At 40.6% G+C, this 15,097-nt stretch overlaps 1 protein-coding gene across 13 annotated transcripts in view; it reads right to left on the bottom strand.

The window, feature by feature from the left end:
- The window catches only part of Nrf1 (nuclear respiratory factor 1), a 107,715-nt gene that overhangs the window by 62,545 nt on the left and 30,073 nt on the right, over positions 1-15,097 (bottom strand). For 5 of the 13 annotated variants that reach the window (XM_031381397.1, XM_031381403.1, XM_031381407.1 and 2 more), the window contains exons 2-4: positions 5,328-5,482; positions 4,568-4,802; positions 4,414-4,449 (exon numbers count right to left, since the gene is read on the bottom strand). In XM_031381397.1, the coding sequence (XP_031237257.1) occupies positions 4,414-4,449; positions 4,568-4,790 (259 nt within the window). In that variant the 5' untranslated portion in view covers positions 4,791-4,802; positions 5,328-5,482. Of the gene's footprint in view, positions 1-4,413; positions 4,450-4,567; positions 4,803-5,327; positions 5,483-14,915; positions 15,064-15,097 lie in introns of all 13 variants that reach the window. The other 8 variants (XM_031381401.1, XM_031381411.1, XM_031381404.1 and 5 more) reach the window with 4 other exon arrangements.

Raw genomic sequence — 15,097 nt, 5'->3', positions numbered from 1 at the left:
AAAAAAAAAAAAAGAAAATATCATTTTGAAACTCAATTATACAATGAATATACATTAATAATTAAAAAAAAACAAAAAGAAGGTCCAGAGGCCAGCAAGATAGTAGGTAAAAATATTTATCTCTGGATCCCTATAAAGGTAAGGAAAGACAAAGACAGACAGATAGAGACACACACACACACACACACACACACACACACGGAGGGCAGGGACATGGCTTAGCAAGTAAAGGCATTTGCCCCCTGTAAGTGCAACTTGAATTCAGATCCCTGGAGCCCATGTAGAGGTCATTGCACATACATAACTATAAATATTTTTTTGTTTATTTACAATTCTGAGAAAGGTTCTTACCATATAGGTCTGGAAGGCCTGGAATTTACTATGTGGACCAAGCTGACCTTAAACTCACTGAGATATTCCTGCCTATGTCTCTCAAGTGCTGGGATTAAACTTTTTTTTTTAAAGATTTATTTACTTATTTTACGTATGTGAGTACACTGTTGCTATTTGCAGACACACCAGAAGGCATCAGATCTCGTTACAGATGGTTGTGAGCTACCATGTGGATGTTGTGAGGATGTTGTGATTTGAACTCAGGACCTCTGGGAGAACAGCCAGTGCTCTTAACCGCTGAGCCATCTCTCCAGTCCAAGTGCTGGGATTAAAGGCATACAGCACCATACCCAGCTTTAAACAATTTGTTTTTTAACTTTTTATAAAAAGTTAATGCTTAATAAAATGCTAAACAAAAACAAAAGTTCAGAGTGGGATCATTAATATAAAATTTTTAAAAATGCAAAAAAGTCAACTATTATTAATGATACATGTACATAAAGCAAAAACATAAAGAAATTCAAGAGAACAAAGAAATTCAGAGTATGTGTGAGTTCAGTAGAAGGAAGTGTAAGAACAGGTTAGGAAGAGGTACATTAGCAGGACATGACTGCACCTCTAACCTTGGCACTCAGAATCTGAGGCAAGAGGACCAGTCTGAGCTAAACAGCAAGACACTGTCTCAAACAAATGTGGGAGGAACACCCCAAGTTTTAACTGCACCTGTAATGTATATTTCCAGATGAATGAAGGAATGATTTAGCCAGGCGAGTTGTTGTAATGCCTTTAACCCCAGCATTTAGTGGAGACAGAGGCAGATCTCTGAGTTCAGTGTGGGGAGAACACTAAAAATTTCCACTGCATCTGTAATGTTTATTTTCAAATGAATGAATGAATAAATCAGCAAGCCGTGGTTGTGTCCTCCTTTAATCCCAGCACTTGGGGGAAGGCAGAGACAGGAGGATTTCTGTGTTCCAAGACACCCAGGGCTACACAGAGAAACCCTGTCTAGAAAAAAAACAAAACCAAAGAACAACAACAACAAAACACCCAAACAAACAATTTGAGGACCCATTAAGATGGCTCAGAGGGCAAAGGTGTTTACCTCCAAGTTCAACTACCTGAATTCCATCTCTGAGGTCCATATAGGAGAAGTAAACACATGAAAACAGTAGCAAGGCCTGACAAATCTGGGCAGCAAGCACATTTGTGTTTGTCATGTTGATCTTGACTTTCTTCTATATTCCAATATCAGGCTTTTCCCCTCAAGATTCAAGACTTTATACTCATCAGACAATTCATCAAACCTCATTGTCAGGGTGGCAATTGTGACTGTAAAACATGTAAATCTTTTTCTACTTCTATCCACAGCCTCAGAAAAAATAATTCAATTTTGTTTAAAATGAAGTCCCCTGGAGGCTAGAGAGATGGCTCAGCAGTTAAGAGCACTTGTGGCAGCTGGGCAGTGGTGGCACATGCCTTTAATCCCAGTACTTGGGAGGCAGAGGCAGTGAGTTTGAGGCCAGCCTGGTCTACAGAGTGAGTTCCAGGACAGCCTGGGCTACACAGAGAAACTCTGTCTCACCCCCCCTCCCCCCAAAAAAGAACTTGTTGCTCTTCCAGAAGATCCACTATTACACCCACAGGGCAGCTCACAACCATCGGTAATTCCAGGTCCAGGGAATCCAACACCTTCTTCTAACTTCTGTGGGCACTAGGCACACATGTGGTACACAGACATACATGCAACAAAACACTTATAAATCTAAAACAAAACATGAAGTCCTGTGAAATTGATACTGGAGACTAATATGGAGAAGGCTGACCACCCTGTGCACGGTGCACACACACAGGCAGAGGTCTGTCTGCAGAGCTCTCTCCCCAGTATAGGAACTGTAATGTCAGCCACCACACCCAGTTTCTTACCTGGGTTCTGGAGATCAAACTCAGGTCCTCATGCTTGCACAGCAAGCACTTTGCTGACTGAGCCATCTCCCAAGGCCCTTCTTAATTTTTTTTTTCCTTGAGAATCAACACTGATCAAGAGCTGTCTGAACTGAAGAGAATTAGAACCATTTTTGATAGGCAACCTGACATGAATTGACTTTTCTGAGTTGTCTTTTGGGTATGTCGATTCTACAGGCGAGTCCTCAGAAAAAATTGTCTAGCAAGCAACAAATGGGACAAGTCAGGATCAATCATAACTGAGCAGTTAGTAAGGGCCCTCTGCCACCTCTGCAAATTCTTTGTTTACTGTAAGTATAAGTGTGTGTGCCCCCACACCCAGCAGCTTCTGCAAACGTGCATCCTACACAGCCCCTAAGCTCCATGCGGTCACACTCATGCCAGCCCTCTATACTGTCTTCTCTTCTGCCTCACAAAGCTCAGCCATGATGGCCTCCTTCCGTTTTCATCTGAGAGTCTCTTGCCTGTAACACGTCCTCATGCTCTCTCCCCAACACTTGCCTGCACTGATAACCTGCCACTAGTGGCCTGACAGCTCCTTCAAAGTAAGCCATCGTAGTCCAAGAATCTATACCTTGTAGTATATCTAATTACAATTCCTTAGTGGCAACTCACTAGAGATTTGAAGGGCTTCTGGACAAATGAAAGACTTTAGTTCTTTTCTGTTCTTTTGTTTATTGTTCATTTTTGAGGTAAGGTCTCACTGTGTTGTCTAAGTTGTTCTTGAATACCTGGGCTCAAGTGTTCCTCCTGCCTCAACCCGAGTAGCTGGGACTAGAGGCTCGAGCCATTATACCTAGGTAGCTCTAGTCTTTGTTTAGTGACACTGGAACTGAACCCAGGGCCTCACACATGCTAGGCAAGTGCTCAACCTCTGAATCCCAGGCTCATCCTCACACCATGACAACACAATCCAGTAGCAAAGCAAAGCCATGTCTCAAAACCACCTTCCTTCATAAGAAAGAAGTTGGCCTGGGTTCATTATGTTAGGATGCCCTCTTCTGGGAAGTATAAAAATTTCACAAAATGTATGTTACAAACATTTAAACACATGGCTAGCTAAGCAAGTGCTTTACCACTGAGCTAGATTCTCAGCCCCTCCCTTATTTTTTAAGTTCACCATTCCAAAAATAGTACAGTGAATAAGTGACAGTATGAGATTATTACACTATTCTTCTTCACCTTAATTAAATACAACATATATATTTTATTAATGAACTTTGGCCATTCCTGATAATTGCTTTCCTGCCCAGCTTTTCCTAATTTGAACACTATACCCACCCAGACATGGTTTATATGTGTGTTCTCACGATGATACTAAATATGTACTATACATAGAATAATACAAAACACAGCCAGTTTTAAGTCTCTTAGTATCCTGAAAAACTTCAAATCCATAAAATCAGACTGAGACAATTAAGGATCACTATTGCTCTTGGTACTATCTAGCAGAAGCAAACAGAAACCATGTCCGGCATAATATCTCAGACTCCGAACAATTTTTAAAATTAATTTCCAAATACATCACAGAATGGTCATTTACACATAACTAGTATATGAAGAGAATAGTCAACATAAACAAAAACTGTCAGTAGCAACAGACAGTAGACAGATTCACAAGCTCCTCAGAAAGAAGAACTAGCAAATGAACTGCAAAACCATATGGTTATTTGTGGAAATCTAAAATCATAATAATAAATTTCCATACAATCTGGAACTTACAGTACAAATCTGGACAGATGAAGAAATGCACTCTCATTAGAAAGTCTAATGAGGACTATATTAGGGCTGACGTACACTGTTCAGGGTAGGACTCTGGTCTGGAATGTGAAACCTTAGGGTTCATTCTAGCACAAAGGGAATGAAAACCCAATACTAGGAAAAACTTTTAACCTTAAAAATAATAAAATCTAAATATGTCAGCCCTTACATTTAATGTGAATAAAATACATACTCTAGTTAACCAGACTGTCAGAATGGAAGAAAACCAACGCCATAGCACTAGCAATAAGGGACCCCAGAACTCAACTCTCATAGAACAGGCTAAAGCTGGAGATGCAGGCTTAAAAATTGTGATGAAGGGCTTGGGATGTTGCTCAGTGGTAGAGTACTTGCCTAGTATATGCGAGGCCCTGGGTTTGATCCCCAGCACTGAAAAAAAAAAAAAAAACGATGAAAAGAAATGAGAGAGTGCTGGAATTCCAGGCTCCTTCGATAGGCATGAACCCACAAGTTAAAGAAAGAAGCAAGCTTCTAGAGCAAACATTACCTGCAGCAGCCAGATGGGCAGTTACCTCATCAGCTGCCGTGGAGTTGAGTATGTCCGAGTCATCGTAAGAAGTGTCCTCTGGGGAGGAGGGGGAGTCTTCATCAGCACTTAGCATACTGTGCTCAGTGTAAGTGGCTACATGCACCTGCTGCACCTGCTGGGCCACTGCGTGGGCTTCTATGGTAGCCATGTGTTCAGTTTGGGTCACTCCGTGTTCCTCCATGAAGATCTACTGCTAGAAAAAAAGGAAGGGGGGGATTTAGTGTACAATATAACACAATGCTTAAACTAAGTTTTTTATTAAGAGCAAAGAAACTTTGACAAAGCTCCAATTTTATTACTTGACCACACCAAGGTGTGGGAAATTCAAACAACATAAAAAAAGAATATTTTCTCTGTGAAATAACTGATAGAAATTTACTACCATACATATATAGAAGCATACACATGTATCAAGTCAAAAACATGAAATATCTTTGATATGTGTATAACAACATTTAAAATAGCCCAGGGATTAGCATTTGATATTGTGATATAAGAATATATTTAGACATTTAGATATATTAAAACATACAAACCAGCCAGACATAGTGGCACACCCCTTTAATCCCAGCACTTGGGAGGCAGAGGTACGCGATCTGAGTTTGAGGTTAAGCTGGTCTACAAAAAGAGGACAGCCAAGGCTGCTACATGTAGACATCCTGATGTTTTAAAAATAGAACTAGTGTTATGATCTGGCAGCTCAACTTGTGTTACTTACCCAGAAGGACGGAAAGTGGGGTCTCAGAGAGCTATGTGCACACCCATGTTCATAGCAGCATTATTCACAACAGCCAAAAGATGGAAGCTACTCAAGTCCATCAATGGGTGAGTGGGAAACAAAATGTGGTCTACATGAACCACATATCATTTGACCTTAAAAAAAGGAAAGAAAATGCAAATTAGGAATAAAGAGGATTTCTTCAACTTGATAAAGAACATCTATAAAAATGCCTATCAGCATTATCAATAAAGGTGAAAAAGTAGTACCTTTCCCACTAAAATCAGGAGCAAGAAGAGATGTCTTCTCTTTTCAACATTATATTGGAATGCATAGCTTATGTAGTAAGAGAACATAAAAAAGAAAGATTAAAAAAAGGAGACAACAGTGGTAAGGGAGGAAAAGAAAGAGAGGAGGAAGCAAAGAGGGAGCTAAAGCAAGAGAGGGGCCTCTAGGAAGGAAAACAACTGTTTCTGTATGGCATGACTGTCTACATATAAGGTGATCAACCAAAGACTCCTGGATTGAACAGCAAGTAGGATGTGAGATACAGGGTGGATACATAAATCAAGTTTCACTTCTATTAATGCCTCCTAAAAGTGAAATATCAAGGTATAAATCAAAATCTGTCCAGGAGCTACATGCAGGTGGAGGGAAGCAACTAAAATGGTATGGCCACAGTGAGTGACTAGGCTGGGCCTTAGGTTACTGCTACCCAGTCTTAGGTGCTGCTGAAGACTGCTGAGCATATCCCCTGCAACAAACAGGAGATGATGCAAAGTCTTTTTAAATTTTTATTTATATTTCAAATAGGCAGATAAAACTGTATTTATCACATACAGCACGCTATCTGAAAATTATATACACACCACAGAACAGTAAAATCTAGTCAATTAAATAAGCATGACCTCACATAGGTATTATTTAGGGAATGAAACATTTAACAGAGGGGTAAGCAGTGTATCAAGGGCAGGAGACATTTAGGAAACCCTTGTACCATCTATTGAATTTTGCTGTGTATTTGAAGCTGTTCTATTTGAAACTAGCTTTTTGTTTTTTTGAAATTTGGACACACACTACACTATGGGTGAAGTTGCTCAGTAAAATAAGCTAGTCACAAAGACAAATACTGTATGAGTCCATTTGGATTTTATTTTATTTATGTGTGTATGTGCATGATGGGGCAGGGACTGCAGCCTGCCTGTAGAGGTCAGGTCTCCCCTTCCAGCCTAGGTTCTGGGAATTGCATGGCAAATGCTCTCACCCACTGAGCCATCTCCCCAGCCTGTAGTACATCTGTACAAACAAATTAGTATAGTCTATAAACAAGTAGCTGCCAGGGCTGGAGAAATGGCTCAGCAGTTAAGAGCACTGGCTGCTCTTCCAGAGGACCTGGGTTCAATTCCCAGAACCCCACATGGCAGCTAACAACTGTCTGTAACTTCAGGGGGATCCAAAACCTTCATACAGACATACACATAGGTAAAATAACAATGTACATGAACTAAAAAGAAATAAATCATTTTAATAATAAAAAGGAAAGAAAGAAAAACAAACAAAAACAAAACCAAAAAAAAAAAAAAAAAAAAAACCCCGAAAACTAGCTGCCAGGAGCTGAGTACAAGTAGGTAAGGAGTTGTCTCAGAAGCTGCATGAGTTCTGCAGCTCAGGTACACAATAACATGAGTGTATTTAGCATTGCTGAACTGTGCACCACCTAAGATTTATTGTTATGTATGCTCTACCACAAAGTGAAAATTAAAACACAACCACCCCTCACCCCACTGTAATTTCCTCTGAATAAAGAATAAATAAGTACTCTCACAGCAAAATAAAACTAAGCCCTTATTTTTTTTTAAAAAAACAGTACATTATTTGATAACTATTAAAAATAAATTGACATTCCTGGTTGCTGTGGCAATGTAGGGAGAGGATGGCTGGCTCTGAAGAAACAAGAATGGCATTTAGCAAAGCATTTGGATCCACCACAACTGGATCCCTGGCCTTTGAACTACAAAATGGAAACTAGGCATAAAATAGTGTCTTACATTCTGGGGTTGTGCTTGTGTTTTGTGTAAGTCACATGTGATCCAAATGGTTATGATCTATGCACCTCTTAAAACTTAGAAGTTTTTTCTAATACAAACAAAAAAAATTCTTGACCAAAAAAAAGACTTATAAAGCGTGTACAAATTTCATAAATTGTGAAAGTTGCTAGACCAAACATACTAACAAAATATATAGACATCTGGCATAAATTTGAAGTTATGATTAAGAGTTGAAGGTTTGGGCTAGAGAGATGGCTCAGTGGTTAAGAGCACTGACTGCTCTTCCGGAGGTTCCTGAGTTCAATTCCCAGCAACCACATGGTGACTCACAACCATCTGTAATGGGATCCGATGCCCTCTTCTGGTGTGTCTGAAGACTGCAACAGTGTACTCATACATAAAATAAATAAACCTTTAAAAAAAATGTTTAACTTGTATGATAACATCACCTCTCCTCATACAGTATTAATATAATACTAATACAAAGTAATATTTAATTGTTGTAGTAGTATATAGCACTGAATATCTAGAATTTACAAAAAGAAATGACAACCATACATATGCAGAAATATGACCATTATAATACCTATTATGTAGAAAGAATAAGATTATTTATATAAAATTCTTCTATATTGTCCTTGTGATATATTTTTAAAGAAAAAAGGTGAAGTGTCTGATAGGGTTTCTTTTCTATCCTATCTTTGTGTGAGTTTTTCAAAAATATACAAGGGATATAGCCCCTTGTTGGTACTTACCAAAAGTACAATTTGATACACCAAGTCACACAATTAAACACAGTATATAAAAGGAAGATATCAACAAGGTGATTTTTTTCCATTAATTTCACTGTGTTAGTCTGAGACAAATTGCATTTTAGAAATCTGGGTACTTCAAAACTGTTTTATAAATGGTTTTGGATTAGATGGCATCTAAACTGCTTTTCAAAGGGATCATAATGCTATGTGCTTGGCATAATGGATTTCAGTTCTTTGCTCCAGAATGTAGCTTGTAGCATGAATCAATAGGGCTGTCTGCTTTTCAGACTTGTCACTTCTGCCTGGTGCCTCTTCTCTTTCCACCCCACCCACTACCTCGTCAGTCAGCTTCTCTAGCCTCTTGGACACTCTAAAAAGCAAAGGCAGAGGCATATGAACCATTAATAGAGTGCTTGTAAATACTGCTTTCTATTTTTTCATAAAACCATACCTAAGTCAGGCCATCTAAGGCAGTTATGAATGACACACACACATTGCTGGATCAGGGCTCCACTTCCTTACTTATTTAACATAAACAAATGAAGATGGAAACAGTCCACCACTTCCCTAGGTCAATTTTATATTAAAATATATTTGGTTTGGGCCAAGTGTGGTAGAACACATCCTTAATTTCAGCACTCTGGAGGCAGAGGCAGGTGGATCTCTGTGAGGTAAGCCTGGTCTACATAGTGAGCCCTGTCTCAAACAAAAAAACCAAACAAAATGTATTTTATATCATATGTGTAAGTATTTTGCTTGCGTGTATGCATGTGTGTATCACATGTCTGCCTGGTGCCCATGGAAGCCAGAAGAGGGTGTCTCCCCCTAAAGATGGAATTATGGGCAGTATTGGCCACCATATGGGTGCTGGGAACTGAATCCATCTCCCCCAAGAGCAGCAAGTGCTCTTAGTTACTAAGCCATCTCTCCAGCCCCTCCCCCCGCCCAGGGCAGTTTTAATAAAAGCGCTTCAACTTTTATGCTCAAAGAATCAGATTCTCTGGCTAGCAAAAGCAATGGGAATTGCTACTGGGGCCTGGGGTGAGAGGGTGTGGTTAGTAATGAAATAACGTGCATTTTGAAAAAACAGCATAGACTTGTATCCAGATATCCAGAACCCCTTAACAAGTTACTTAATGACCACTAAGCCACAATTCTGCCACTGTCTTTTAAGATGAGAAGAAGAAGAAAACAGTATGTATTCTCTAGAGGGTGATGTGAGGATTAAATGAATTGGCCAACAAAGTCTAGAACACAGTGCCCATCACATAAGTGTAATGTTAATTATAATGCAAGCCCACACACTGGCATCTGCCTTTCCTTGCTTACTTCCCAGTCTCACATGCACCGTTCACTGTGCCTCCATTTCTAGACATCTATTTGAAGCTTTTGACTGTACCTGAGAACTCTGTGCTAGGACACCACACATTGTATTATTAATCAGAGCAGGAAACACTGTCTTAGACATGAAGTGAGAATGTCAACACACTTAATAAAACTTTTTGACAGCTGGGTGGTGGTGGTGCACGCCTTTAATCCCGGCACTTGGGAGGCAGAGGCAGGCGTAACTCAGCCAGCCTGGTCTACAGAGTGAGTTCCAGGACAGCCAGGGCTATACAGAAAAACCCTGTCTCGAAACCCCCCCCCCAAAAAACAAAAAAAAACAAAAAACAAAAAAAAAACCTTTTGGACAGTGTACAAAATGGAAAAGAAAGGGGAGGGAGAGAGAAAGAGGTGAAGAAAGAGGGAGGGAAGGAAGAAGGAATGGGGAGCGCTGGAAGTTCCAGTCTTCTGAACCAGAAAAGCAAAATGGTGTGCCTGTCTATCCCACTACAGACAGTGGTGTTCAGCGAACTACCCAAAACTTTATTTAAAATAATTAGTCCTGGGGAGTAGAGAAATAAATAGATCGATGGTTACGAGTACTGCTCCACCAGAGGACAGAGTTTGGTTCCCAGTACTTACAAGCACCTGTAAATCCAGCTCCAGGGGTATCTGGAGCGTCTGGCTTCTTGAGGCACGCACCCACATTTACATCCATGTACTCATGCGCAGACACTAACTTTTTAAAAATAAGGACATGGCAGCAATAACAGTAACCTCTGCACTGGGCAGGCAGGCTAAGGGATAAAGATCCAGACCAGCCTGGGCTGCATACTTGAAGGCCAGCTTGATCTATATCCTAGGTTCTTAGATTGTGACCCCTTTGAGCATCAAATAACTGTTGCACAGGGGCCACCTAAGACCATCTTCATATCAGTTATTTACATTATGATTCATAACAGTAGCAAATTACAGTTATGAAGTAGCATTTTATGGCTGGAATCACAACATAAGAAAATGTTTTAAGGTTTGCAGCATTAGGAAGGTTGAGAATCACTGGTGTATATAAAATGAGACACTGCCTCAAAAATATGAGAGAGAGAAAGAAAGAAAGGAAGAAAGGAAGAGAAAGAAATAGGGAAAGAAAGAAAGGAAGGAAGGAAGAAGGGGGGGAGAAGGAAGGAAGAGACCCTCTACTGCTAAACTGTAAGAGGTTGTGAGTTTCTGCTTTTTCCCTTGCAGAACCAGAGGACAGTGGCAGAGACCACAGCAGGACTGTCTTAGTTTCCAACACCCTGCTGACATGACCTCTATACAGTACCTAGGGAGCTGCTGGAATTTGGAGGAGCCAATCAAGGGGCTTAAATTCAGTCTAATCCACACATAATGGATGAGATTAAGTGAAGAATATTTAAAAATCAAAGGAGAAAGAAGATCAGGCCAGGAAATCTAATCAAAGCATAACAAAGTATAAAAGAGAGCATTAGTCTAATCAATAGCATTATCATTTCAAAAGAAAAAGAATAATCAGCAAGAATGGTCTAAAAATCAGTCCAAGCCAGTGCCCACAGGGAAAAGAGGCTCAAGTTACACTCCTAGATACATCTGGAACCTAAAATTCATCACCAGGTTAGAAATCATGCTCAAAAATCAATGAAATCTTCCAGACTTAAATTATACAATAAAATAAATAAATAAATTAGTGAGATGGCTCACTGGGTAAAAGGTACTTGCCACCAAGCCTGACAACCTGAATTCAGAGGACACCTGCAACTTGTCCTCTGATCTCCATATTTACATCACAGCATGTGCACACACAAAAAATACAAATATAATTTTTATAATTAAAAGAACTAATGAAGCCAGGTGGTAGTGGCACATGCCTTTAGTCCTAGCACTAGAGAGGCAAAGCCAGGCAGGTTTGAGGTCAACCTGGTCTACAAAGTGAGTTCCAGGACAGCCAGGGCTACGAAGAAACACTCTCAAAAAACCAAAACCAGCTGGGAGGTGGTGGCGCACGCCTTTAATCCCAGCACTTGGGAGGCAGAGGCAGGTGAATTTCTGAGTTCGAGGACAGCCTGGTCTACACAGAGAAACCCTGTCTCCAAAATGCAAAAAAAAAAAACAAAAAACAAAAAACAAAAAACAAAACAAAACAAAACCAAAGCAAACAAAACCAACCAGCACCATAGCACCCAAACCCTATCGCTACCAAACAGGACATAAAGGTGAAGACAGAGTCGACACAAAGCAGCAAGCGAGCTGCAGAGGTGAGACAGTAGACAGGAGCAATACAGACTGACCTTCAAGATGAAGAGAGCTGCAGATGAGATGAGTCAATATTACAATATAATTATCAGAAAAGGAGCAGACAGGAAGGGAATAGTGGAAGTAACCCTCACAGGGAGATGTCCAGAATACTCAAGTTTGATAAATCAAGAAAGGGTGGTATAGGGCCAGAGAGCTGGCTCAGTGAAGGATCCAGGTTCAATTTCCTTCACCCATACAACGGCTCACAACCATCCATAACTGTAGTTCTTGGTGCACTACAGAAGCCTGTATATTATATATGTATGTGCATGTGTGCCTGTATGTGTATGTGTGTATGTAACACTCCAAGACCCTAGCAGATTCCTAACTATGGATATTGTCAAACTCTGTATTCCATCTGCACTTACACACAACCCTATGATAAACTTTAACTCCCACTTGCAGAAAGTCCTGGAAGCTTCTCTTTGCCCCATGTGGCCCATCACTACTCTTACATTACTGCTCTATCGCTACCTTACTTTGGGCTTTTACTAAGCAAGTGACAGTTACTTGAAAGCAAGCACAGGAGTACCTCAACAGCTGATGTGGGATTTAAGTGACTAATCAGAAGTCAACCTATATAGCATGCTCACTGGACAAAGGATGACTGGAGCATCCGGGGAGACGGAAAGGAATCTCACCCTGCTCAGGTCACTATGCAAGTTACAAGTTCCATGTGGATCACTTACTCCTGTAATTTTCCCTCTAGTACTTTAGACCAGGGGTAACTGAAACCATAAGAGACAAAACCATGGGGTAAGGGCTGCCATGCCTACCTATACCATTTACTGAAAATCAGTGGTGGGTAGTGACCACATTCTCCTAGGTGGTCAGCACTCATAGTTCTATTATTACTAGTGTTCTGTTACTACTAGGACAACAACAATGACTATGACTATGAGAATGACTATGAGAAACCCTGTCTTGAAAAAACCAAAAAAAAAAAAAAAAATCAGAACATTCCAAGATTGTATTGCTTCAAAGCGAGAGCACTAGATGGTGCCACAACCAAAGGAAAACATGTGGAGAATGCACGGGGAAGGCCAAGTCTTTAAAAATGTTCGACTAGAACACACTTCCACAGAAAATAACTAGGGCTGGAGAGATGGTTCATTGGTTAAGAGCACTTGGTGCCTTTGCAGAGGACTCGGGTTAGATTCCTAGTAGCTCACAATACCGATAACCCCAGTTTCAGGGGATCCAATAGGCACACACACAGCATACATTCATATGTGCAGGCAAAAAAAAAAATTCTACACAGAAAGTAAATAAACAAATTTAAATCTTTAAGTAAAAACCACTCAGGCTAATCCACTTCACCAAATGCTTTAAAGACATACCTACTCTTCTGTAGGCTCTAAACTTTGCCAACTAACAGAACTTTCAGCAGCGACATTTTTGACCAGTCATGTACAAGGTTAACAGCTACTACATACCTGAAGCCACTGACCATATTGAAATGTGACTATTGTGACTTAAGGATTAAAGGTTTCAAGCCAATTTAACTTTAATAATTTTTATGTTAATGTGGTTTTAGCTTCTATAATGAATAGGACAGTCTACATTCCATTTTTATTTTGAAAAAAAAAAATAAAAAAAATTCTAATTATAGGCCACTATATATCATTGTTTCATGGGCTGGTCCGGGGCCCCCAGCACATGTCTGGCCTCAGTGGGAGAGGATGACCTAATCCTATAGACTTGATGCCCCAGGGAAGGTGGATGCCTGGGGACAGGGGTAACGATACAAAATCAAAAATTTTATCTCCTATAGAAGATCCTACATAACTCAATTTCTTGTGGTACTTTATTCAAAAAAAGGCTTAAACCCCTAGGTTATTATGTGTATTTGTATGTGTACACATGAACATGCATGTGTGTGCTGGTGCCCAAAGAGGTCACGGAGGTGGTGTCAGAACCCCTGAAACTACAGTTCCAAGTGAGGTGTTTGTTGTCGATAGTGAGAACCAAAATCTAGTTCTCTGGAACTCTCCAACTGCTTATCCATTTCTCTCTCTGTTTTTTTTTTTAAAGATTTATTTATTTATTTTATGTGTATGAGTACACTATAGCTGTACAGATAGCCTTGAGCCATCATGTGGCTGCTGGGAATTGAACTCAGGACCTCTGTTCGCTCCGGCTCCTCCAGCCCCGCTCTGGCCCTGCACACTGTAGCTGTTTTCAGACACACCAGAAGAGGATGTCAGATCTCATCACGGATGGTTGTAAGCCACCATGTGGTTGTGGGGATCCAAACTCAGGACCTTCGGAAGAGCAGTCAGTGCTCTTCCCCGCTGAGCCATCTCGCCAGCCCCTAAACCATTTCTCTAGGCCCTATAACAACTTATTTTTTTTTTTTTTTGGTTTTTCGAGACAGGGTTTCTCTGTATAGCCCTGGCTGTCCTGGAACTCACTCTGTAGACCAGGCTGTCCTCGAACTCAGAAATCCACCTGCCTCTGCCTCCCAAGTGCTGGGATTAAAGGCGTGAGCCACCACCGCCCAGCCCTATAACAACTTTTATTAAAGTATATACTGAAAGGCTGAATCAATAAGAAAGTAGGCATTGCCATTTTTTTAAAAAGGAACAATCCTAGCGAGAATTGTTAAGAACTAAGTAAAGTAACACCGCCAGGACATCCTGAAGAAGACAATCTTTGGGCTCCAGAATGAAAGAAAAGTGCTCCAGGCAGAGGCAACAGCTTGAGAAAGCACATGGCATAGTACGGGGATAACAGTGAACACCCAGACAGCAGACACTGAGGGAGTCTGTGACCAAAGCAACACCTCTGGGGCCTTTTCCATCGGATTCTTCAGCAACTTACTACATAAACTAAAGTTAATGCTCACCCACCTGTCAGAGGGGAAAGCAATCTTCTACTCTCAATATATTACAGTACAGTTTACAGCCAGTATCTGGTATAGAACCCTCTATGAAATAGGTGACAATGATAAAAAGAATTAGAAGAATTAGAAAAATGTATTCTTGCCAGGCGGTGGTGGCCCACAACTTTAATCCCAGCACTTGGGAGGCAAAGGCATGCAGATTTCTATGAGTTCCAACCAGCTCTAGCTACATAGTAAGACCCTTCAAAAGAAAGATAGAAAGAGGTAAGAGAGGAAAATAAACATGAGTTGCCAAAGCTATCTCTACCTTGTTTAGAAGGCTGTGGAAGGGAAATTTGGTACGTATGAGCAACCACTTGGTGACTATGTCCAGATACAGCTAGCTATTTTGGCTCTTCCAACTCGGTCGGCAAACACAGTGAGTTCCAGGTCAGTCAAGGATACATAGTAAGACCCTGTCTCAAGAGAGGCAGGGGTAGGAAGGGGGGG

This window comes from Mastomys coucha, unplaced genomic scaffold (genome assembly GCF_008632895.1).
Source record: "Mastomys coucha isolate ucsf_1 unplaced genomic scaffold, UCSF_Mcou_1 pScaffold20, whole genome shotgun sequence".
NCBI classification, from domain to species: Eukaryota; Metazoa; Chordata; class Mammalia; order Rodentia; family Muridae; genus Mastomys; species Mastomys coucha.
Note: the sequence above shows the minus strand (reverse complement) of the source record. Positions and strands in the feature narration are given on the sequence as shown.